General features: G+C 35.9%; 2 protein-coding genes and 1 long non-coding RNA gene across 5 annotated transcripts in view; 2 read left to right on the forward strand and 1 right to left on the reverse strand.

Annotated features, from left to right (window-relative positions):
* USP8 (ubiquitin specific peptidase 8) overlaps positions 1-8,019 on the forward strand; it is a 54,354-nt gene extending 46,335 nt beyond the window's left edge. The window contains exons 21-22 of one of the 2 annotated variants that reach the window (XR_015276048.1): positions 7,080-7,196; positions 7,786-8,019. The gene's annotated coding sequence lies outside the window, so the exon portion shown is untranslated. Of the gene's footprint in view, positions 1-4,261; positions 4,576-7,079; positions 7,197-7,785 lie in introns of those variants that run through there. The other variant, XR_015276049.1, reaches the window with a different exon arrangement.
* The window catches only part of TRPM7 (transient receptor potential cation channel subfamily M member 7), a 52,377-nt gene that overhangs the window by 12,682 nt on the left and 16,256 nt on the right, over positions 1-23,439 (reverse strand). For both annotated transcript variants that reach the window (XM_086849886.1, XM_086849885.1), the window contains exons 2-25: positions 19,499-19,578; positions 18,032-18,070; positions 17,370-17,568; positions 16,002-16,215; positions 15,350-15,474; positions 14,556-14,727; positions 13,599-13,773; positions 12,712-12,835; positions 12,107-12,179; positions 11,727-11,827; positions 10,777-10,911; positions 9,939-9,992; positions 9,225-9,365; positions 8,596-8,730; positions 7,708-7,988; positions 7,050-7,278; positions 5,674-5,829; positions 5,401-5,544; positions 4,695-4,823; positions 3,781-4,065; positions 2,546-2,720; positions 1,864-1,996; positions 865-1,049; positions 78-210 (exon numbers count right to left, since the gene is read on the reverse strand). In XM_086849886.1, the coding sequence (XP_086706012.1) occupies positions 78-210; positions 865-1,049; positions 1,864-1,996; positions 2,546-2,720; positions 3,781-4,065; positions 4,695-4,823; positions 5,401-5,544; positions 5,674-5,829; positions 7,050-7,278; positions 7,708-7,988; positions 8,596-8,730; positions 9,225-9,365; positions 9,939-9,992; positions 10,777-10,911; positions 11,727-11,827; positions 12,107-12,179; positions 12,712-12,835; positions 13,599-13,773; positions 14,556-14,727; positions 15,350-15,474; positions 16,002-16,215; positions 17,370-17,568; positions 18,032-18,070; positions 19,499-19,578 (3,617 nt within the window). The remainder of the gene's footprint in view (positions 1-77; positions 211-864; positions 1,050-1,863; positions 1,997-2,545; positions 2,721-3,780; positions 4,066-4,694; positions 4,824-5,400; positions 5,545-5,673; positions 5,830-7,049; positions 7,279-7,707; positions 7,989-8,595; positions 8,731-9,224; positions 9,366-9,938; positions 9,993-10,776; positions 10,912-11,726; positions 11,828-12,106; positions 12,180-12,711; positions 12,836-13,598; positions 13,774-14,555; positions 14,728-15,349; positions 15,475-16,001; positions 16,216-17,369; positions 17,569-18,031; positions 18,071-19,498; positions 19,579-23,439) is intronic.
* LOC111934095 (uncharacterized) lies at positions 17,510-20,921 on the forward strand. The gene is made up of 3 exons (XR_002867019.2): positions 17,510-17,599; positions 20,646-20,714; positions 20,877-20,921. It is a non-coding gene; the product is annotated as an uncharacterized LOC111934095 (long non-coding RNA).

Genomic DNA, 23,439 nt, shown 5'->3' on the forward strand with positions numbered 1-23,439 from the left:
CCCCCTTTCAAGTACATTAAAAAAATCTGTAAAAGTTCTAATTCTCTATTCAGGAATTTTACTTGTAAATATTCTACCGTTCAAATGTGACTCGAATCCTCTCCTCACTTCCAGAATGAAATTTATCATCCTTTTCATTGAAATACATCTCAACACACAGCTCTTCAAAATCATGAAGTTTCTTCTGATCTTCTTCTGTGAGGAAGAGTTCTAAAGAGAGACCAACAGTTCCAATGACACATATGTAGTGAAGTTGTACAGGTGTTTAAAACTAATAGTCACAACTCTACAAAGGATGTTAACAGTGAAAAGCCACAATAAAACCAAAAACAAACAAACCCACAAAAAACCCCAAACAACACACTACCAGAGGGCCACCGAGGACCCTTCCTCTCTCATTGCAAAAAAAGTTCCAAGGTCAAAGATTAACAATGAAATAAAATGAAAATAGTAATTCTGAGAAGATCTGTGCACAATATTATCATTCCTTACACTCCTACCCTTTAATCCCTTTATCTTTGAGGCAGAAGTTAGATTCCTTAGCTGGATTTTATTTTTTTTGAAAGTTTCAAAGAAGTTTTACAAGAAGGAAAAAATCTTCTCCATTAGCAATAACAAGAAATTTAATCTGTTTGTTTGTGTGCTAGGTGAATTTTACTGGAGATTTCTAGGGGCTGACATGAAACTTGTGGAAAAGCACGGTGATTTTCAAAAGAATTATCAATACTGAAAACATATAAAATTAAGACCCACTTTGACTTTCTTCACAATACACATTATAACCACAAACATGGTGCTTTTCTGACAGTTTGCTTTAACCATATAAAAAACATTACTGCAATTTTTTTGGATAACTGTTCATACTTGGCCCGTCTGAAGTCTTGTCTGTCTTTCTTCTTTTACATATACAGCAGAACAGGGAAGCCATATGGCTAAGAATGATCAGTGGTGGAGGCAGAACAGGTTTTTCATGGTAGGCCATAATGAAATGATAGCGCTGATACTTCCACACAATATTTGAAATTGCCTTGACTTGTAAATACACGTTGCTGAAAGGGAACAGAACAATATTAACACATCAAGATATTTTTTGGGGTGGTGGGGAGTTGTTGGTATTTGTTTAGTGGTTGTTGGATCATTTATTTTTTTAACACTTTGATAGCAATCTTGAATTCTGAAGCCAGTAAAGTAAGAGACAAAAGCATAAACTTTTTTTTTGCTGTAAAATTATTTTTGTGGAAATTGGAAGGACATTCAAGAGAACACTATGATCTAGAGCAAGGAGAAGGCTAAAGAAATTCTATCAGATAACACCTCAGTATCTTTACTCAGAAATAAATTACTCTGAGATTAAATTTCAAGTTTGTTGAACGAAAAAATTAATTATTTCTAGCTAAACTCAAATTTTATATCACATCATGCTAATTCTCCAGTCTGCCTTCACTGTTTGTGAGCTGCTTATGCCCATAAATCAAACACTTGCAGAGAATTATAAATGACAGCTTACTACAATTGAACCAAATCAACTGGAGAACATTAAATATTTAGAAACAGCAGTCAATAAAGACAAAGAAACAATTTTGTTTGTTTTCTGACAAAGAAGTTACAAAATGCCTTCAGATTTCCTTGCACTCTGATTCCCCTGACCTCATAGATGCGACATAAACCAGTAACATCACACACTTCACTAACTTAGCCATGGGCTTGCAGTGAGGAAGAGACAAAGACCAGCCTCAGAACCTGAAAAAACTTCCAGGAAATGGGATTGCTTTGATCTAGCATCAGTGGTTATCTTGTTATCTTACTGCAATGAGATAGACTTGTCCAATTATTAGCAAAATTAGCTATTATCTATATACTTACTTGAAAAATGCGATCAGGAGATTAACCATGATTATGTACTGTACAAAGAGGTAGACAGCTTGAAGAAACGGAGTCAACCATGTTCCTGGGCCACAGAGATGAGCAACTTTTTCATCTGAATTATTTGCACATACTGTGTTGGGAAAAAAAAGATACAGAGAAGACATGTACATCTTTTAGAACTCCCAGCAAGTAAAGACACAAAAAAAAAAAAAAAAAGAGGTCACTTCCAGTTTGCAAAAACCAACTATCATGCACTGGTTCTGCAATTCAAAATGTCTCCATGCATTTAGGAACATGGTAGAAAAATACCAGAGGCAATGTTTCTGGCTGATACTATGCTGTAATCATATTATTGGCTTTTATAAAAAAGCATAGTACATCACCACAGTCAAAATTTTGTCATGATAGCTGTGGGGCAGCAAAATCTTGCAAGGAATATCCTTGAGAGAAACTGCAACTATGTAGTTTTCATTCTAAGCCAATCAGGTTTTACAAAAGAAAATGAAAAATCAGGTCACATAGTTATACAGCTGCAACCCAGAAAAAGGAGATATTCCAATGAGTGGAATCAAAGCAAACAGTACTGGGACTTCCATAAAATTGGAATTTCATAACATTTTGAGAAGAACTTATCAGAGTAAGTTTTCTCTTTACTTGCTTCATAATTGCAGTATCTTACCATCAATTTCATAGGCATAGACTTCACCAAAAATCATCCAGTATGGATGAAACACAATATCTCTAGCAAGAGTCCAAGAGGGTGCCTCATCAGGATACAGTATTGCCTTCCTGGGTACACCAAAACTAAGTAGTACAAGTGCCATAATCACCACAATGTAAAACATGTTGGCCACCTATTAACACAAAAAAAGTCAGTTAATCCATGAAGTCATAAATACGATCTCACAACTCTAAAAACTTCTACAGTAACAATGTACACTTTAGAAAGTCTATGTATTATATAAGGAAAAGAGTCCAGGACACAAGTATTTCACTCAGAAAATTTTGTTAGATAATAAGCCCTTTTAAAAAACCCCAAAACTACTGAGGTTTTTTTCCTGGCCTTTCTTAAAAGGTATTTAGTACCCTTGGCCAAAGGCAGTTGAGCATATTTCCCTTTCAACTTAAATATGATTATGTACACAAGGAGCAGCTGACAAAGAGAAACATTCCTTCCTAAAGGTATTCAACAGCTGCACAAAAACCTGAGGTAGTTTCCAAAGGGCAGGAAGACAGAACCTGTGCCTCTTGCAAGAAATCAAAGTGAGAAATGAGCAACTTGATTCCCTCTTTTTTAAGGAATGACAGGGTTCAATTTTCTAAGAACCATTTTATGGAGGGAAGAAACACAAAAACCCCTTCCACATTCATATATACAGCTCTCCAGCCTTAAAATGGTTTTTAACATTTAGAATAGCTAATGACAGAAGACCTCAAGTTATTTAACATTCAAACAACTTTAATATTATTTGTGTGAGATGACAAGAAGCATAATCTGTTCCCAGTTTTCCACAGCACAAACCATGAAGGTGCTTTAGGACACTAAGCAAGTTAAAAGTTTTGACCTAAAGAACACAAAGGCTATAAACTTCAGACCTAAATAGGAAGGTGAATCAAGACAAAGGCTTCATCATATTCATTTAAGCCTCTGACATCTGAGAACAAAACAGGGCAGAGAAGAAAGATTTGCCATTTTTTTACATTTATGTAACAGGGATAGCTGCATAAGGAAGCCTTCTAATCAGTGCTTCTTTTGAAACCCTATATGTGATATTGCAGCTAGCTAATTCTGCACACCACATTGTTATCCTATTACAGCAGAATAAGAAACTTCTAAATAAATAAAACTGTTGAGAGAAGTTGTAAATGGATGCAGTTGGGGAAAAAAAAATCAGTAACAAACACAGTACTTACCATTTTCCCAATCATCATAACATAAGGGCCAGCCTGTTGATTTACAGCTAGAAAATCCAGTAATCGCACATACCAAAAAATTATATTGAGACAATATGTTATTCTTCCAGCAACAAAGACATAATTTTCTCTGTAAGTGTTTTCTCCAAAATTCCCCTTGGCTCCAAATCTTAACGCAAACCCGATGAAGAAAGTGACAATGGCAACTGTGTCACTGATATTGAAGTAATCACTGAACCACACTTTGATCTTCTGATTAATCTTCCCAGCCTCTGACATAAAAATCTGTAAAATAAATTTTACACTGTGATTTGACTGTGATAGTTATTCAAATGGATAACTCTTAAATGCTGAGCAATCAAAACCGGTGTTTAACTGTGACAGCTTAACAACAAGGAGAGAAGCGTTTTGCTCTGTCTAAACAATTTATTAAGGAATTTTGGATTTAGTGGGTTACGGTGATGTTTTTATTTATTTTCAGGCAGTTACTGTGACAAAAATGAACCTTCAGTTCACCTGCATTTAGTTAAGCCTGAGGTACCAGGTTATGGGACTAACTTCATCTCTCCCATTTAAAAATTATTACAAAATTCCTGTAAAGTCTCTTGCTGCCCAGGAACACTGTAGTTATGATGGCTCTCCTGTGTCCCTAAAGCTCTTTTTTTTTGTTTTGATATCTGGTCACAGCACAGTGGTAGAACCTGCCTGACAAATAAATACACATTTTACCCACCTTGTTTTACAAGGCCTCCATCTAACAGCCTATACCAAGCTTTAAAATAAAGATATTACATCATGTACTATGATGCTTGAAGTTTCTTCAGTTTTCTTGTTTACAGAATAATAGTTTAAAGCATACTGTTTTAACTGACAAAAAAAAAAAAAGTTAAAATCCTAGATTGTTATAGGCATACCTCACGAATTTTCTCAATTGCTGATGTGAAAATGTAAGCAATAACAATCCACTCCTGAACAGATGGTAATTCTTCCATTTTTACAAGAACCACGAATGTGTAGAGCATGAGGAATCCTAAGTATGCCAACTAAAAAAACAAAATATATACATATAATTACTGAAGGATCCTTTATATACATACATGGAATCTTTTGATGTGGTATACAATAGAAGCTTCAAGTAGGATTATAGGACTCTATTTACCCCTTTAAACAGACAAGTTATTATTTATAAGGGGATACAAGATTTTCATCTTAGAAAAGGAAAAATAGCTGTCATAAGCTATTTATTGCTAGCAAAACTTGACTCTTATTACAGCTATTTTCCTTTAGTACAAATTCTAGCACTTCTATTACAGCGACTGAAACGAAGCTGTGTGAGCACTTGAGACTAATAAATGGTTATAGAACTCCTGCTAGCAACTGATGAAATTAATTACTCAGAACAGAATTTAAAAAACCCAAACCACAGGGCATAGCATGTGCTTACACAATTTTATAAAATCAAGTGTTTCTCCTTTCCAGCTCAGCAAGGTAGAAGGTTTTCTGTCTGCTTTTTGGAAAGTGCTTAACATTGATTCAATCAGAGCTACATGTTGGGAAAACAACACAAAAATTTCTGCTACGTTTCCAAAAAGAGTACACACTGCACAGAAAAAAACTCACCGTATTAAACCAAAACTTCACAATAGGAGCATGATAAAATGCATAAAACTTCTGTGTAATTGGGAGTCTTTTAGGTTTTGCTGGAGTCTCCATGTCATGCTTTTCATAAGTACTGTCCAAGATCCTCACTTCTTTAAAAACCTCCTAAAATAAAAGGACTGTTAACTTCCCACACAAAAATACATGCTTTCCGGCATTAAATTTCATTTCTTTGACTTAAAAATATTTAAGTGAGGAATATTGTTTTTAATATCTCCCTCTGCCCCACATTACCATAGGTATTTCATCTGCTGCAGTCTGGAAGTTGTTCTCACTGTCATCCATTGCCATTTGATGCGCATCTTGAGACTGAGGAATATGTGACATTTCAGCCTTGGTCTTATATTCCAACAGCAATATAGCAGGAGGGAGTAGAATACTCAGTATCACCTGGAAACGATGAAGACAGTGTAAATAGTTCACAACTACATTAAAGTACCAGAATATACCAACACACAGAATAGCTTCTGAAAGTATATTATCTAAATTTCTCTCGCTATGAGGGGAAAAATATAAAAAATAATTAGTTGTTATTTCTTGTATATACACTTAAGAGCTTAAGATCACACATACAGAGTGTTTCTTGACTTGAAGACATAGGAAATGGGAAAAACCAACAAATTCCAAAATTCAAAGCTACTAGAAAGAATGTACTCCAAGCCTGAAGATAGAGACATTTTGTTCACACTCTGTGGAATGGTGTATTGCTGAGGTGTATTTTAAAAGCATATACAAGGTTGTGGTTTGTGGAGGGAGAGGGGAGTGGTGTATGTTTTGTTTGGGGTTTGTTTGGTTTTTTTTTTTCAATTTACAGTAAAAATATGAGCTAAGGTAGAGATAAAGAGAGTAAGTGAAAGCTATTTACTGTCATTAGCCTGTTACAAAGCAAGCAAGAAAACAGTTAATCAGTTATCAAAGAGGATTTTAGTAGGTCACAAGTTAAACAATGCTTGTGGGTATTTTGTAGGAAAGTTTTATTTCATTTTATTTCTAGCAACAATTAGGTTTTGGTAGCTAATTTCTCAAAGAAATATGCAACTCCCATTTTGGTTCAACTGATCTATATCAATTATCTCTGTCTAGATCATAATTGATCTCTATCACACAAAGGGCACCACTGGAAAACCTGTCCCCAGTTTGGCTACCCTTGTGTCGTTCTGTGCCCTGCTTTTGCTCAGTTCCTCCAAAATAGGATATTCACAAAGCTTTTTTACATCAAGTCTTATGTGCCCCCTGTAAAAAGCCAAAATGCATGAAACTACAGTCTTCCAACAGGTTTTCCATCTGTTAAGGGTTGTTACTACTATGTTTTTAGTAGTGGATTAGTATTCACATGATCTCTTTAAGCCTCTGATTAAAGGCTACTTGCCTGGTTTTTGCCTTCTATATTTCTGTACCTTATTTGAAAAGATAATAGAGTGTCAAAAGAAGCGTTTACAACAAAAATTCCAGTTTTGATTATGTTATAGGAGACTGGTTTACAGGATTTATTAATAAAAGCTATAGTGGTGAAAGCTTTACACTAACAGCATTTAAACACACACTTTCCTTCCCTTTAAACATAAACTCCATTGGCCCTTTTTACATGAATAAACTGCAACAGTGCTTACTTTGTACCATGAATTCTTCCTCATGTTCAGCCTTCCCATCCACATATCTGATAACAACATCTGTGTGCAAGTGTGTGCTACAAACGGACGGAGCCTCGAGGACACTGCCAGCTTCAGACAAGTGGAGTTGCTCCAGTTTTTAAGCTCGTAAGTCAGTAGTTTCATTGCCATAGTTTCATCTTGTCGGAAGGACTGCTCTAACAGCTCAACTGCCAGCTGACCAAACTCACTAAAATGAAGAAAAAACCAACAAAACAAAATATAGTATCTACAGAAATGACCGCGAGTTTAGCGTGGATTTTCTTGCACAAATTCCCAACTTGCACAGCTTGAAGGGACTATTATTTGTCTCTTCTGTACAGAGACACCCTAATTTTTAACAATACATCAATCTGTGACTTGTGTTAAAAACATACACATGCTAAACACGCATAGAAATTACACAGAAGAAAATGAGTCTCCTTTTAATTTGACTATAAAACAAGACTTTTAACAGCCCTCAAGAAAGAGCAATATCTAATCTAAAGCTTAAACCTTTTGCAAAACATAATTCTTTTCAAGTGTGCTCATGGAACAATTTGTGTTTTGTCCATAAGTAGCCCACTACCTTTATTGCAGATGTCAAGAAAATACTTTGAACAATAGGAATGTAATTTACTTGGAATACTGCTTCAGTTCTTCCGAAGTATCATCAACAAGGTCACTTTGTTTTGCCTCATATGCCATGGACCGATAGACTTTGCAAGCCACCAAAGCTTTGGCCATGGACTCCTCGCCGTGCTGCCAGAAGAAAAGAGCCATCTTCTGCCTCTTCATCAGCACTGCCCACAGCAACAGCTCATTCAGAGGATAAGCAAAACGTCTTGTTTCAGGATCATCTATGTCAACTATTTCATCTTTGGTTCTTTTCTTTTTTCCCTCTTCTGCACCAGTGTCAATCTTTAAATAAAACCACAAAGTCACATTTTAAGTCGCTATACTTGGTCATTATGTAACTTGAAATAAAATGCTGAGTGATCCAATACCAAATTATAAATAATTAAAAAAAGAATTTCTGAAGACTTGAAAAGCAGCTGGAACTTTTGTTCAAAAACTTCAGTTAAGTACAATTCATTTTAATAACTGTGAGACTGAATTAATTTGAATTATAGATCAAAGAAAAGCCATAACTAATATACCTACATACAAATAAAAAACTCATGGACGCTGCTTGTAGTAGTAACACATAGCCAAATCTTGCTCCATTTATTAAGCCGTGTGAATCTCACCCTCATTACCAGAACTCAGTCAAAGATAAGCTTTTTGGTCCCTAACATATCAAAGCATATCCACAAGACTACTATACAGAAAGAGAAACACCCTTTACAGAATCCTGTAAAAGAGCTGCAGTTTAGAAACAAATACAAAAGCAAGGTTGAAATTCCAGCTTTACCCAAGTCAATGCAATTGCTGCTGCTCAAACTCCAATGGCACTTGGATTTCCAGCAGGCTCCCCACTCTCAGCTACTTGAAATAAACCCCACCATGCTCCCATCACAACCCTTACCTTTGGTTTGTATGGCTGTGCAGTTTTGATGAAATGATTGTGGCGCATTTTTTCTTTCTTGTCTGCCCTGTTACCAAAAGACTCATGGCTTTTACACATCTGAGGAGTAGTACTTGAAGGATTTCGCCCAGATCTCTGCAACAAGGAGAAGTGGTTTGGTTACTGAAACATTGATGAACTTATACAACAGCACAAAGAGAATTCTCACTAGATATTTAACATGGTTTCTTGTTTGTTTTCATTATTTTTAAGAAGTCACTAAATGGGCAGTTACACTTGTTAGTTAGCGTAGCTTGCACAAAAAGCTAAAATATCTGCATCCCAAGCCCTGGTGAATCAGTGTCCTGGTGAATGTGCAATGTCCATTCTTCCCCTGTGAGGAGGAAAAGAGGGAATCACAGAGAAGGAATTAGGATATGCTAGAATAAGGTTGAGGAGAACAAACCCAGTTGTTTGTCCTCAATCCCAATATGGTTCTCAGCTGCCCTCATAGCCCTTACTATTGCATTTAAAAGAGCCAGTCCATTGACAAGAAGAACAAACCAACAAGGATTCAATCATTCTACAAAAGACAAGGGTTTGGGTTTTTTCAATTGAGAACAAATGGGCTGTTACCCAAGTGCACGTACCCGATTGTTCCCGCTGAGACTGTTGTATATCGCTCTAAAGCGTTTCCTTGTATAGGTGCATCTGTAGGTTCCTCCCATCAGATATTCAATAACCAGTCCCACATCAATCAGGTTGATTTTATATCCTGGAGGAAGATTTCCCTAGGAATACAAAAGTTATTTTTGCTTTTTGAAGGTATAATATTAAACTTGCTTAGAGTGTTTCTACTTTATCACAGCTCTAAATAATAATTTTAAAAGAGGAGCTTTTCATGATAAAAAAAACCTCCAACATAAAAGCCAAAAAGCTTCTACATGGCTCAACAGTTATTATTTTTAAAGAAAGACCATGTTATACCTTCTTTTCTACATTAACTCCCCTAACAGAATAGATACTCATGTATTGGTAGGGGAGGCACTGGGAATCTTTTGTCTACTGTTTTAACAGGCAAAATTTCTCCATGCTGGGAGCATCAGTTTTCAATCCCTCCAAGAAGGAAAATAATCAAAAGTAAGACGAAAGACAACACTCTTTAAGTGTAACATCTTTCAGGCAACAGGGAACCAAGCATACAACAGACAGTATTGTAAACTACCAAAATTTCTGCAGAGGTAGCTTAATACTTAAATTAAAATTCAACTAATAAGCTGCAGATCAAATTGATAATCAAATACGAGAAATTAACAGAAAATAGTTTGCTAGTTTGACAGATTTTTTTTACATGGACAGCATACCTGTTTGACATCCCGAACAAGATGAAAGAGTGTTGGATTAGTTGGCCCTTGTTTCTTTATAACAAAAGAGAGGGAAAATTTGGAATGAGAAATTCACGTGCAACACCGTAAGAGGTTAATTTTAGAAACTAATTTAAAATATAAAAATATAATATAATACAAATAAATATAATAAATAAATAAACTTCTCAAGGAGGCTTCTCTACAGCACTTTATTAGCTAAAGAATTCTTTTTTTTTTTTTTTGTCAAAAGCACATAGTGAGACTTAACACAAGCCTAAGCCATATTTGTGTACTACTCACATCAGCTAATTTTTGGTGGAAGGTTCTTTGTTCTGTCTTTGGATACCGTTATCAAAATTACCTTGGAATTCTTAGATCAACACCTACAGCAACAAAATTTTTCTAAGTAATAAGTATAACTATGCAGGTTGAAAAATTAAACTCTTTCTAGAACTATTATGATGTTAACTGCTACAGACAGAATCCATCCTATTAAGCCCTATAGATATCAGATTCTGGGCACAAGTTTCACCCACAGGACTTTCTCGCATTCTCTTCCCCACTGTGGTTTGCACACTCTGTGTGTCCACAGCAGAGCTGCAATTTTCCCTTTACTGTCTATCCCCACCACCAAACATAGATGAACACCCTTCTGACAGGAAATTCTGGTGCTGCTGGGGCTGTGCATCCACTTCCCAACTCCAACCTCATGCACAGCAGCCTTCTCTACCAACATGCCACAACCTCCACACTGCTGTACATTAGCCAGGACACAACAGGCTGAGCAACTAAAAAACTACTCTAAAAAAAGCTTAAAAAGCAATCATTTACTTACTGTGTTATAAAGTTCTTCCAGCCTGGGAATTGTAAGAAATTTGTGCATGCTTACTCCGTTTTCAATCAGAAGTTTCACAAATGCAACTCTGTCCATCACAAGGGCATCCAGCATAGCCTGTTCCAGGGAGCCAACCTACAACAAATAAGTGAAAAGGTAGAGCCTAGAGAGAGGCAGTAAAAAAGTGAGCTTAGATACTGTATCAACCTCCTTGATTTACAGGGCTGGAAAAACATTACATGTCTATGAAGGTGTCACCCTACGTTCAGAATGTCCCCTGAACTTGACACAATTACAGGATGGGAGAATACCCTGAAGACTTGAACTGTTCTATACATACTGCTTACTGAGACAGTGGAACTAAGGAGACATTTGGTTCAACATAACAAAAAAGACATAAAATATATAAAGCACAATTTGCTTCAAAGATGTCAGAACCATCATGGCAATCAGTAAGCCTTACACAGTGTGTACTTCTGACTGCAGACTCAATAAGCTCATGTTTTATTTTTACAGTAATAGGGAGAAAAGGCAAGAGCTCTCAAACTCAAACTACAAAAAACAGACATTTTTGTCCCTCCCTCAAAAGACACTGCAGCACTGCCAACAGTGCATTTTACTAGATGCTTCTTAAGAACTTTCTAGGGCCATGCAACTGTAATGAAGAAAGAGCACCTGACTAACGTGAATACAGCTTCCACCTTTTGTAATATATTTTCTCTGCCAGTTATTCAGAACAGTTACACATTTCTAAAATTTCTGGAGCATTTTCAAATACATAATAGCAAAACAGCTTTAAAGCTGTGCAGTACACCCAAATTACTGTCTCAAAATAAATGTGTCAGTAGTCCAAAGTCTCTTTCTACAAAAGTCAAGATTCATCCTTTAGAGTAATTTGTGCTTCTCTATATTAGGAATTACCATTCTGCTTAATCCAGACCATTACATACCAGCCATTGCTGCCCATAAACAAAAACATGATTTTTGGCTATGTCAACTCTGTCCCATGCAAGTGTAAGAACGAGCTGGTCAAATGCAGATGCGTTTGTGCCTTAAGAAGCAAACACAATAAAGAAAATTTAAAATTAATTATAAAACAAGATAATAAACATTCTTGCTTTCTAAAAAGGCTAAATCAAGCAATTCACCACAAAATTATGCTGTACATGTCATCATCTATGTCACGTTATAGCATTATACAATGAGAACACAGATACTTCTTTGTTTAAAAACTTACAATTCTTATTGGTATTTTATAAATAATCCATCACATAAACACTAATCAATAATAGCTGGAGGTTCCAAATGATCTTAAAAAATTAAGTCTTACCTTTCAACAATGCTGTAAGTATTGCAACATCAATGTCCTGATGTTCATCTGACCCAATATGAAAAACTGTAATCTGTCCAAAATGTGGAAAACGTATTTGAAAGTTATTTTCAGGCAAATGTGATTGGCTTCAGTCTTTTAAATCTTTTTCAATTCCTGACATAAAAGACACCTTGTCTTCAATGGACCTTGAAGCCTGTCTATGCTCAATTTAAACCTTAAGTATGCATTTTGTTTTGTTTTCCTAAGTGGGAATGTTAAATCAATTTAACTTCTTTTCCTCCTATGATTACAATTCACCGCTGTCTATAACACAGAATCTGTTTACGTCTCCAGCCCATTACAGATTAAGAGATTAACCTGCCAGCAACCATGGTCAGCTGAATAAGGTGTAATATTGTATCTCAGAACAGCACAATGTGATGTCCAAATGAGACACCAGTCCCTGAATTCAGGCTACATATAACCTCTTTAAAGTGGTTTTGCTTTAAGCATTCAGTGATAGTATACCTCTATTGGTAGTCATAAATAAAAGATTAAAAAAAGAAAAAAATCCACAAATGCATTTACCTTGCATAGAAAATTGTATGTCAACATCTACTTACAAGCTCTTTTCTTTTCATGCATTCCAGCAGCGTCTGAAACAAATGAACTGCTTCACTTTGACCAAAGTTAAATGTCTTTTTGATGGTTGAAATGATTTCAGGCTCAGCACCCTCAGGAACATTCCTGAGATTGAAACAAACAGGAAAACAATTGTTTTAGATGAACAGTAATAACAACAATGCATTTAATTAGTTTCAACATGTCCATTCAAAGTCCTGCTATCTATAAGCTTATTACTGTTGCTGTGGCAAAACCTTGGGTAACCTTTAGAAAGAACTTCAGGTTACTTAATCTGCAATTCTATACTACTGCCTCCTAAAAGGCAACTCAGCTCAACTCAACTCTCTCTCCCTTTCCTTCCCATATTGAGTTCTGAGATGTTCTCAACCAAAAGATTTTGACACAAAATAATAAGCAGTGACTCCTCTGAATAAGATCCATTTTTGATCTTACCCCAGACAAAGCTGTTTGGTTTACAGCTACATTCGATCCCTGCCTCCCCAGGTTTTGAGGCAGCCCCTGCAACAAGGACTCAATGTGTTTAAGGATTTATGCAAGCCTGACAACTAACTAGAAATCACCAAGTACTGTGGATCCCTAGTACATCCATTTTATTATTTGAAGGTACACTCAAAACAGGCAAGTGTTTTCTGCACTAAACAGAGAAAGCTTTCATACAGATTCACAAAAAAATGGTCTCAAAACTCATCTGTGGATGACAGACACACACAGATGCCATGCATGTGTACATCTTGTCATTTATCTGTGTATGACAAGAACTGTCTGGACACAATCCTGTGCTGTGTGCTCCGGGATGTGCACTGTGGTCACCTCCAACCTGACCCATTCAGTGGTTATGTGACAGTTTGGCACTGCTGGCACTTACCCCCCCTCCTCTGTTTGCTTGTGAACATAGGCCAGGATATCTGCAGCTCTGCCAGTTCCTTCACACACCACCACAGGCACCGGAGGGCTCTCCTGAAGGAAGTCTAGAACTGTGAGGATGACATTGGGACCACCTTCAAACACAAGTGCCACCACAGGCACACCTTGGCCAATTCCTGGAAAATGGCAAAAAATAATAAAACTCAGACAATGTCACAAGTGTACAGTGAATGCTAAGGCCAGTTTTGCATATTTAATAAATCAGGTTAGTCCTTTCTATTGAATCAACATTAAAATGCTGCCTGTCAGATATTCACTGTTGGTAATGCACAGTTTCAAGAACTTTATGTTCTGGACACAAGCAGTGCCAAGCTGGTCAATACAACAGGGTACAGTCTACAAAACAGAAGAGATTCCTCATAGACACATTCATGAGCTAATGCAAAAAAACTGAAGAATTTTTCTTTATGGAACTCCTCTTTTCATTTTCCCCAATAGTTTTCAAAGGTGACAACGCATACACAGTTCGAACACAGGTACATGGGAACCCTCTACTGATGGGAATTATTGCAAAAGCATTCCTATAAGGGTCAAAACACATGTGTTGCTCCACAACTGGGAAAACACCAAACTGTGAAACTGCAAGTGATCAGTGTCAAAACCATTAATTAACCAGAACAATAAGGTCTGACAACACACCAGCCCCAGAAGTGATGTAAATTTGTTTTCACAAAGTAAATAGACAACTTTATTAAAAAAGGATTTCTCTGTGGTCCTAGAGAAATCATAACTCTCTATCAACAATTACTAGGGTCCAGAGCAGCTGCTGAAATTTGCAATTTTTGACTTGAAGTATAAACAAAAGCTTTAATTTTTTTATTTTGTCATTCAGATGTTTGGTGCAAACACCTTTTTCACTAAGGCATAGTAACAGCCCTCAGGCACCAGAATTACTTACTTGCATGGATCCGCTGCAAATTAATAGTTTTTTCCAGTTCTCTTCTCAGTTTAACTTCTGCTCCATACTTTCCAACTGTTCCATCATCCACCAGAATGAAATGGGAATGGAGGTTATTTAGGACGTTTAGTTTACTTAATGGATTTAACAAGGTCTGATATGGAGCAACCACCTAAGTGTAAGCACACAACAATGTCTTTTACTTGCAAAGATTCACACTGGTTTCTGTGAAACTCAACTAGATACAAGAACCAGTGGCTCAACAAGCACTGACACATATAAGGAAGTACTGACACAAATAAGCACGTCTTGGATCAGGACACACCAACAGCTGCAGCTCTGAACTTTGTGCAGGGAAGCAGATACTTGTATTGTTAAAGGATGCTATTCTGAAGGGTAACAGAGAAAAGAACCTTTGAAAAGGTGTCTTTGGGGGAAATTTGTAACTTCTCTGGTGAACAGTAGCTCTGAAGGTTCCACATCAAAATTTTTCAACTTATTATCCTCTCTAAATATGAATTCTCTGTAATACTTTTACATTTTTGTTATTTGATTCAATAATATCAGGGGGGTGGGGGAGGAAAGACTAAGTACTTAAGAACAAGCTCCTCCTTGTTGCATTTGCATTTTGCAACTTGTTTACAGTAACGATCTTGCATAAGTCACAGATGTCAGTGTATCCTCATAGTAAAGCAAGTATTCCAATGATGCAAAGCAAGGGAAAACATGCTTGAGCAGATGCGTCAAAAGTAAATGAGGTAAATCATTATTTCAGTTAGGTAATTCATCCTTACATCTCTTCCAACAAGGTCGTTTCTGTTTTCAATCACTCCCCAAGGAGCAATCCCAATAGTGCAAATCTTTCGAGATGATCTGGAAGCGTGTTCTCTTAGAGCATCGCCAACATGTTTTGCAACGCCTGTTCATGCATAAAAAGGTTTCAGTGCATTGAATGCCACATCTTACTAAGAATACAAATATTTATTGGACCTTTAACTCTTTTTATTTAGATAACCAGGCCTTTAAGGATCTGGAAACTTACTGACACATTACCAAAGAAAAGGCATCATGCTACATCTACTAGGAGGAAACAGTCATTCAACAAAACAAATATTAGCCTAGCAAGAACTAAATAGTTTCCAGCACATTACTGTACTTTTTTTAAATCACATTAAGCTCTTCCTTTTTTCAAAAACAAAACAAAACCCAGAAAACAAACAAACAAAACTCAAAACCAGTCCCTCTGTATGTTATTTCTCTTTTAAAGATGAAACAGTATCCCACTTTCAAATACACATTCAAAACAAATTATTTTAATTTCACTTGATCAAACTCATTCAAATGTACTTTGTTTTAAGATGAAGCAATGCATCCATACATTAAATCTTTCAGCTTTTATAAAACTGCAATCCAGTTAATCATGCACATTCTTTGCTAGTTCCTTACCTGTGTTCACTCCTCCAGTTATAATCCAGGCTCCTGTGGTTACTGCAGCTTTGATAAGACCTTTGCCAAGCAACTGTTTGATGCGTGGGTGAAGTTCAAATTTCTGCATGCCCCCATGGACAGATATGACAAGCTTTGGCAATTCCATCTGCCATTCTTTAAGCATAAGTTGCAGAATAGCTTCAGGCTTAGTGTCATATGACAATCGCACATACTGCAGGCACAAGAACAGAGTTAAAAGGTTCAAATGTGAAAAAAGAAGAACCAGGATTATATGTTCAGAACATATTATCCTACTCCTAGCTATGGAAATGGTAACTCACTTTCTCAAAACACAGCAGTTGCAATAAATGAACAAGCTTCCTTTATATCCTCTATGGCACAGATGAGAGAGCTTTGCAATCAAGTTTTGGAAAGGAAATAACTACTGAAAGATCATGGTATTCCATCCTACTGGCACAGTGACCTAGAAAATGACTCTATGAAAGTACTGGATGATCTATAAATTAGATGAAATTCAGGAGTAGCTACAAAAGCTCTGTCATCTGCTGGGAGAGGCTTTTGTGTCCCCTGCAAAGAGTTTTACAATTGCTTGGTTTTCCCTCCCTGCTCCTGGTGGGAAGGAAACCTACATTTTTCAACAGAAAATTTCAAAACTGGCAGCTTTTTAACACACTGTGTTTAACAGCATAAGATTAAGTAGATGGTTGATCAGCTACAATGCTGCCACATCTTCAGTATAAGCTATTGAACAGAGGAGGGGACAACAGGCAGAAATTGAACCTTTCCTGAATAAATTTCTAAGCAAAAAAACAACACTACTCCATTAAACTGGTTTGAGCAACCCCACTTGCACTCTGCAGAAGGAAGCAGAAATTAGTGTGGGCTGCCTGCTGTTTCTGTGCTCCTAGAAAAGGGTTTACAGCAATTTTAAGCTACACTAAGTACAAAAGAACCCATATACTGCTTTTAAGAACATGAAAGAACCATGCCAAGGGCCCTTCTCTCACAGAGATGATCTGACCTGGAGCACTGGACTGTCCTTAGGGTTTCTGCCAGCTGCACACAGAACACAGCTCCCTCACTCAAGCACTTGGGTTTGACCACAGGAGTCACACTGTACAAGAACACCCTGTAGCCTGTAACTGCACAAGCTTTAAATAACTTCTACCACAACTAAAAATCTTTTACAAAGAGAAATCAGAAAGAATTCAAATCACAACAAAAATGCTAGAATAGAAGAGGGCACTGGTTTGTTACAACAGAGGTGTTAATATTTTCCACCTTCAATTTCAGAAGTTAAATGAAGCATTCAGCACAACATGGTTAGAGAAAGAAAAAAGAGAAACAACAGAACATCATACATGCCTTAGCCCTGTAAGAATGAGAGCCACCTTGAAAGTTGATGACACCATAAGCATCAGTAGAGGTCTGTTCTGTGTGTTTTTCCACTGACCATTCTTCTATTTCCTGATTGTAGTTTTCACCCAGCTTCACATCGGAGTATTTCATCGCCAGACTGGCAGTGAAACAAGCGTGTTGTCTGACCAAGCGGCCACAGCAGCACCTGCCCCCAGCCAGACATCGAGAACGCTTTGGTAAATATTACCATTGTAAGACAAAAGAACTTCCTTTATCAATAACAGGAATAGAACAGGTTTAGAAAGCTAGGATTCTATATATTAGATAAACCTCATTTCCAGAGTGAGCCTTGTTGCCATAAATATTTACAGCAAGTCAATTACAATACATATTACTATGCAAAAGCTCACTAAGCTCACTAAGGTAGCAAGCTGGAGGCCAGGAGAAATTGCTTCTTTGAAGGAAAGAAATTAATATAACATTTATAAATCCGTGACCTACTTATTGCAGACAGTTCTTTAAACATTATTCATATTTTTTTTCATATGTAACCTTTCACCAACTTGTCACTCATAATATTGATCAAAACTTTTGAAAACCCTATTATGAAAGCACTTATTTAATGAGAAAACATTCATAAATATTGTAATTACAAAGACTTTTTTTACCTGACAAGTTGCTGACAAATCTGACATCCTGGAAGGCATCTGTAAGGAATATTTAAAGATATGACTAAGCTTCTCACATAATTCACACACAACAGTAAGCAATTCAACAACCATAGGCCATTCTTAGAAACTGAAGGACAAAATGTGGTGGGAAAGTTGTAAAGTCCATTGTAAGCTACAAATAGGTTAAACTGAAAGGGCAAGTGTTGAAGACCTTGTTAAATGCTCTGGAAATTTGTTCCTTGTTAAATGCTCTGGAAATTTTAACAGCTTCCTAATTACTTTGTTTGCATTTGCAAATTTTCCATGTGCTGCAATTGTGGCTATAAATTCTAAAAGCTTCTCATGTCACATGATTTCAAGGAATGTGGTGAATTATTTACAATAATTTGAAAATTCTACAGCATTTAGTTGTTTTTCGGTTTAAAAACAAAGTACTTAAATGAAAAATAGTAACCTGCCCTTCTATAACAAAAGAGATTAATAAGTGTTACTTAACAAAAGAGTGAAATATAAGTTCTCAACCTCAGAAGAAAAGGTTTCTCAGCTGCTCTCACATATATGAAGCTTAAGGAAAAAGAAGGTGATCTGAAATCAGTTATTACAATAGTAAACTATATGGGGAGACAAAACTGCCTTAAATCTATTTTCAATTTGACTTTATTTTATCTGTGACACAAATGTCATGACTATGCACGTCAAACTCAATCATCATAGGAACTCTTAAATTATACCTGCAACACATGGTGAAAGTCAGATAGATATACATTACAGTTATCACTGACTTGCTTGATTTCACACCTCTAATTTAAGATAAGATAAAAACAGCATGTGAGATATGCAAAATTTCTTAGCCTCAACCTCCCCTCTAGAAACATCTTTCCCCATTTTTCAGCCTAGTTTTTTTTTCCCTTTAAGAACTTAAGGATGAAAAATTATTACATATCACATGAAATCTGAAAAGTTCTTACTTATGTTTTCCCTAGAAGCAAGTATTTCTTCAGCTTTTTTTTTTTTTTTTGTAAATCCTTTCCCCACCTCAATTCTTGTTTTTCTTTATTCTTCTATGAATTCTTCACCCTTTTTCCTACACTGTCGGTTGGTTTTCACACTTCACCCTACACTTACAATGATGTTTTTTAAATTCCAGTAGAGAATATCTCTATGAGACTTTTTGACTTCAGAAATTCCTTTTTCACACCCCCTCACTGTAAACAGATCACAGACATCAGTAGGAGGAGTGGAAAGAAGCAGCAAAGGGAACAGGGGAACATTTTTCGGAAATTTCTGCAATGCCAAAGTACTTTAGAAACAGAAAATCCAATTCACAGAGCAACAATGTCCAGTCATGAAAGCACAAACCCAAGACAGTATTTCATACAGAAAAACCAGTCCAACACTCATAAGAATACTGACTTTTTTAACATTAAAGAGCAGCAATGAATTCTTGCATCATTTCTCATTTACCTGTGGGGGTCTTTCGAACTTGGTATAATATACACACACTCCCTCTTTGTGAAAGTATTTTCTATCCAGGATTTCTGGGACTGAAAAACAAAAAAATTGACAGTATTATAAAATACAAATCACATACCTTTGCAATGAAAAATGCTTTTTGAGGAAACAAGAGTTAGAATATGAGGTTTGTTCTCTCAAAAACTAACAAAACCTTGTATGACCTGATAAAAGCATCTCACACATCTCTCCAAAAGTTGAGATAACCAGAATCATTAATTATGTAATTTCTATTGTATGTATACACAAATCACTTAAAATCAGAAGTAAAATATTTTTCAAAGCTAACATTCAAATAGCAAAAATTTTAATATGCAAATAAACATGTAACAAAAAAAAAAAAAAAAAAAACCCAGACAATTTTAAGATACACTGTTTACCCCATCTTGCTAAGAAAAATAAACAGGTAAAATTTTTAAAAATTACCTGCACTAAACTGAGATAATACTAATTTCATCTATTTTCCTCCTTAATGAAGTTTCATCTTGAAATTGTGGGTAAGGAAACATTCTAACAGCACTGACAATCTTTTCAACTAGCAATAAATAGGTCATAACCTTTGTTCTTCATCAAAAAACTTGTCATTTCAGTAAATAAAATTAATTGATATCTCTGAACTGTGTTCTAAGGTTAAACTTGAAACATGTTCTGAAGCATGAAATTAAGGTTGCTTACAATTCTAATCACTGGACATAATTTAATTTCAGTTGCTTTAAACAACCACATTAATATTATCTTACATAATAATCTTAAATTAGTTGCTAAACAACATCATAATGCATAATGTCTATGTCATGTTTCAGCAATACACTGGGGAAAAACTTCACACAGGACTTTGGGAAATTAAAACCATTAAAAAATCCTGGAAGGCTAATTTGCATTTTATGCAATATTACTTTAAATCCTTACTGAGATGACATTAAAATTACTTCATTGCTAAGAGCAATGTACTACATTTACATTTTACCTTTTGAAAGATTTGATAAATTTCACACTGCTTTATTTTACAAGAAGAGGAAAAAGACTGATGGATATTACAGGTATCTAATCACAGGTCTGCAGAAGTGATGAAGAAATCAAGATTTATTTTTTTATTTAGGATTATAAGAGAAGTTTAAGCAAAGATGGATGCATTTTTCACTCACTGCAAGTTCAGCATCAGTTGAAGGTAATACAGAGACATTTACAAGTAAGAATGTACCAGTTAATTTTTATAAAGACCCCCAGAAAACTGCTCCTGAACTGCCCACCCCCTTTCAAAATATTTCCCAGACTCAGCAGATCTTTCCTACATTATTCATCACGATCACCTTCCAATATTTTGCTTCAGTGAACTTTGATGATGGATTTATCAAGACAGCAACAAAAACTGCTGCTCCAGATCCTGTCTTCACATTAAGAAGGCCAACAGCCTCCCTCTTCCAAGGAGTAGGAGAAGTTGCAGAGTAAAGGCACTTCTCCAGACAGAAAGATGTACAATCCACAGCAAAGAATCATGGAAGGAAAAGCAAGAGAACAGAATGAGCACTCACACAGTGCATTTTACACTTCAACTAATCCTTTAAACACCTGGAATAAATTAAATAGCCAAGGTCATAATTTGTTGCTGTCCTGGAAGCTACTTTCTCCTGCCTGAGTCCCCATTATTTACATGGGAATTTTTGTATTTAATTTTTTTAAATTGAGCATTACTTTAACACTGCAGTAATTTAAGCTTTACTCTGCAGATCCTCTAGAATATAAAAAGATACAGAAGAGTAATTTAATACTTAGATGTTTCAGCCAGCTGGCTAAAACCACACCTTGAAGCAAGAGATCACAGGAATAACACACTAGATGTTAAAATCCAAAGAATATAAACCACAAGAAATTGCGTCAATTGCTCCACGCAATATTGTTTTATTATTAAGAGGTGATCAAAGCTGGGGACAAGGAAGGCTGGCTCACAATGTGCAACACCACCTTTCAAAATAAACACTTCCCCCAAAAAAAGAGGAAAAAAAAAAAGCCCCCAAAACAAAACAACTAACCATTCATCAATTTTTCTCTTAAAGAATGTAGTTCTAGCCACTCTTCAAGGACTTCTCTCAAATTCTTCTGCAGTACAAATATTTTCAGCACAGCATCACTACGTCTATCAGTCACCTCAAGTCAGTTATTTATGTAGAAGCAGCTCTGTAATGTTGTTAAAACATACTTGGAACTTTTTGGTAAAATTAAGACTCTCTCTAGAGGCATGCCTGTATGGTAATTAATCTTTATTGAAGAAGATTTTATACAGAATTTGCTTAATTCCAGAATCTTGTTTTCTTTTGAGAGTGGGGGGGGAAAAAAAAAAGGACACTTCCCATAAATGAGTAAAAATCACATTAAAAATGTAGGAAGTATTGCCTTCCATGTAAATAAGAACTGTTATTACATAATGTTCCTGCAACGACCAGAAAAAGGAAGACGATATGAGGACACTGTTAAGTATAAATTAGTTGCAGCAGTTACCTCTAAGAAATACTTCCTCATCAGCTAAAGATTAAGTTAAATAGGAGATAAAGTCAGAAGTCAAAAATCAATATGCAAGCTATCAGACTGTTTAAGAAAATTTGTATACTCTTATTAAAGCTTTTTCATCATCTGAACAGGACACACAGCTCCACCCCCCACCCCCAAACTCTGTTTCCAGTAACAGCTCCTGCTGCTCCAAGTGCTCTGTTTTCCCAGTGTATTTTTAGAAGATGCACTTCACACCATGGTTATGGGTAACACGGGTCAGGAGCCTTTTAGCAAAAAGCACAAGTAGCATCAACATATAGAGAGCTATTTTTCAACTACTTACTTTCTTTCCTTTCAAAATTGCCTCTTGTGGGAAAAAAAATCTTAGCTTCCCATATTCTTTCCTGTGCATTCTCAATCTCTCAGGCTAAATAAAATTTAAGACTTACAAGAAAAATTTTAATACAGTTTATAGTATTCCAGAACTATCTTCACTTTTCAGGTGAGTCAATGAAAATTTCACCACAATAAGACATCTCATCAAACAATGCTGGCAGGACCTTGTCTGTACACACAAAAATTCTTCATTTTTACCTTTTTGGAAGACGTACTACAGTAACTACCAACTCCTCATCCCAAAGCTGCCAACAGAGGGACAACAAGGATTTTGCACAGACTTTAAGCTGTAGGTTTCTTTAACAAGATACCTCATCATCCTGGTTGTACTGACTTCTGAGCAAAGTTCACTGTGTCTTTCACTACTTCTGAATGAAAATAAAGAAGCAGAAAGCACACAATTTGATTCAATCATCTAGAAGAGATATACTCACTCTGGAATCATGATTAAAAGAAATACTTCACACCATTTTAAATTAATACATCCTCTCCCAACAGTTTCACCAATGCTGAAATAATTTTAATTGCTATTCAAAACAAAACTTACACAAGTATTTGATGAATTACAAACTCAAGAGAATGTGCCCAATTGTTTCCACTTCTGGAAGTATCTAAATGCCAAGATAATCCCATGGCCTTTTATAACAGATGGAAGTTTTACCATGGCCATTTTAATATTAGCTATGTTTGATTCAGCATTAGCACTCCAAAGTTCCAATAACAGAGATTATTTAAATGTACCTGCTCAAGATTTATATGTTATCTTTATTGAAATTCACACTGGATAACTTTAGCAAGTCTCTTTGTAGAATGAATTTTTTACCACAAACTATAATTTCAGGTTTTGCATATAGCAGGTGAAAAAAGAAAATTTTTTAAAAAAACCAAAAACCAAAACATCACCAAAGAGATGAGATCAGGTCTCGGAAATAAAAATCAACCACCTACCATTCTCCCCCACTTTGGCTCACATGTTTTTAAGAGCCTCTGATTCAGTATATTATAAAATA

The sequence above is a fragment of the Cyanistes caeruleus genome, chromosome 13 (genome assembly GCF_971803275.1).
Source record: "Cyanistes caeruleus chromosome 13, bCyaCae1.hap1.1, whole genome shotgun sequence".
In the NCBI taxonomy this organism is placed as follows: Eukaryota; Metazoa; Chordata; class Aves; order Passeriformes; family Paridae; genus Cyanistes; species Cyanistes caeruleus.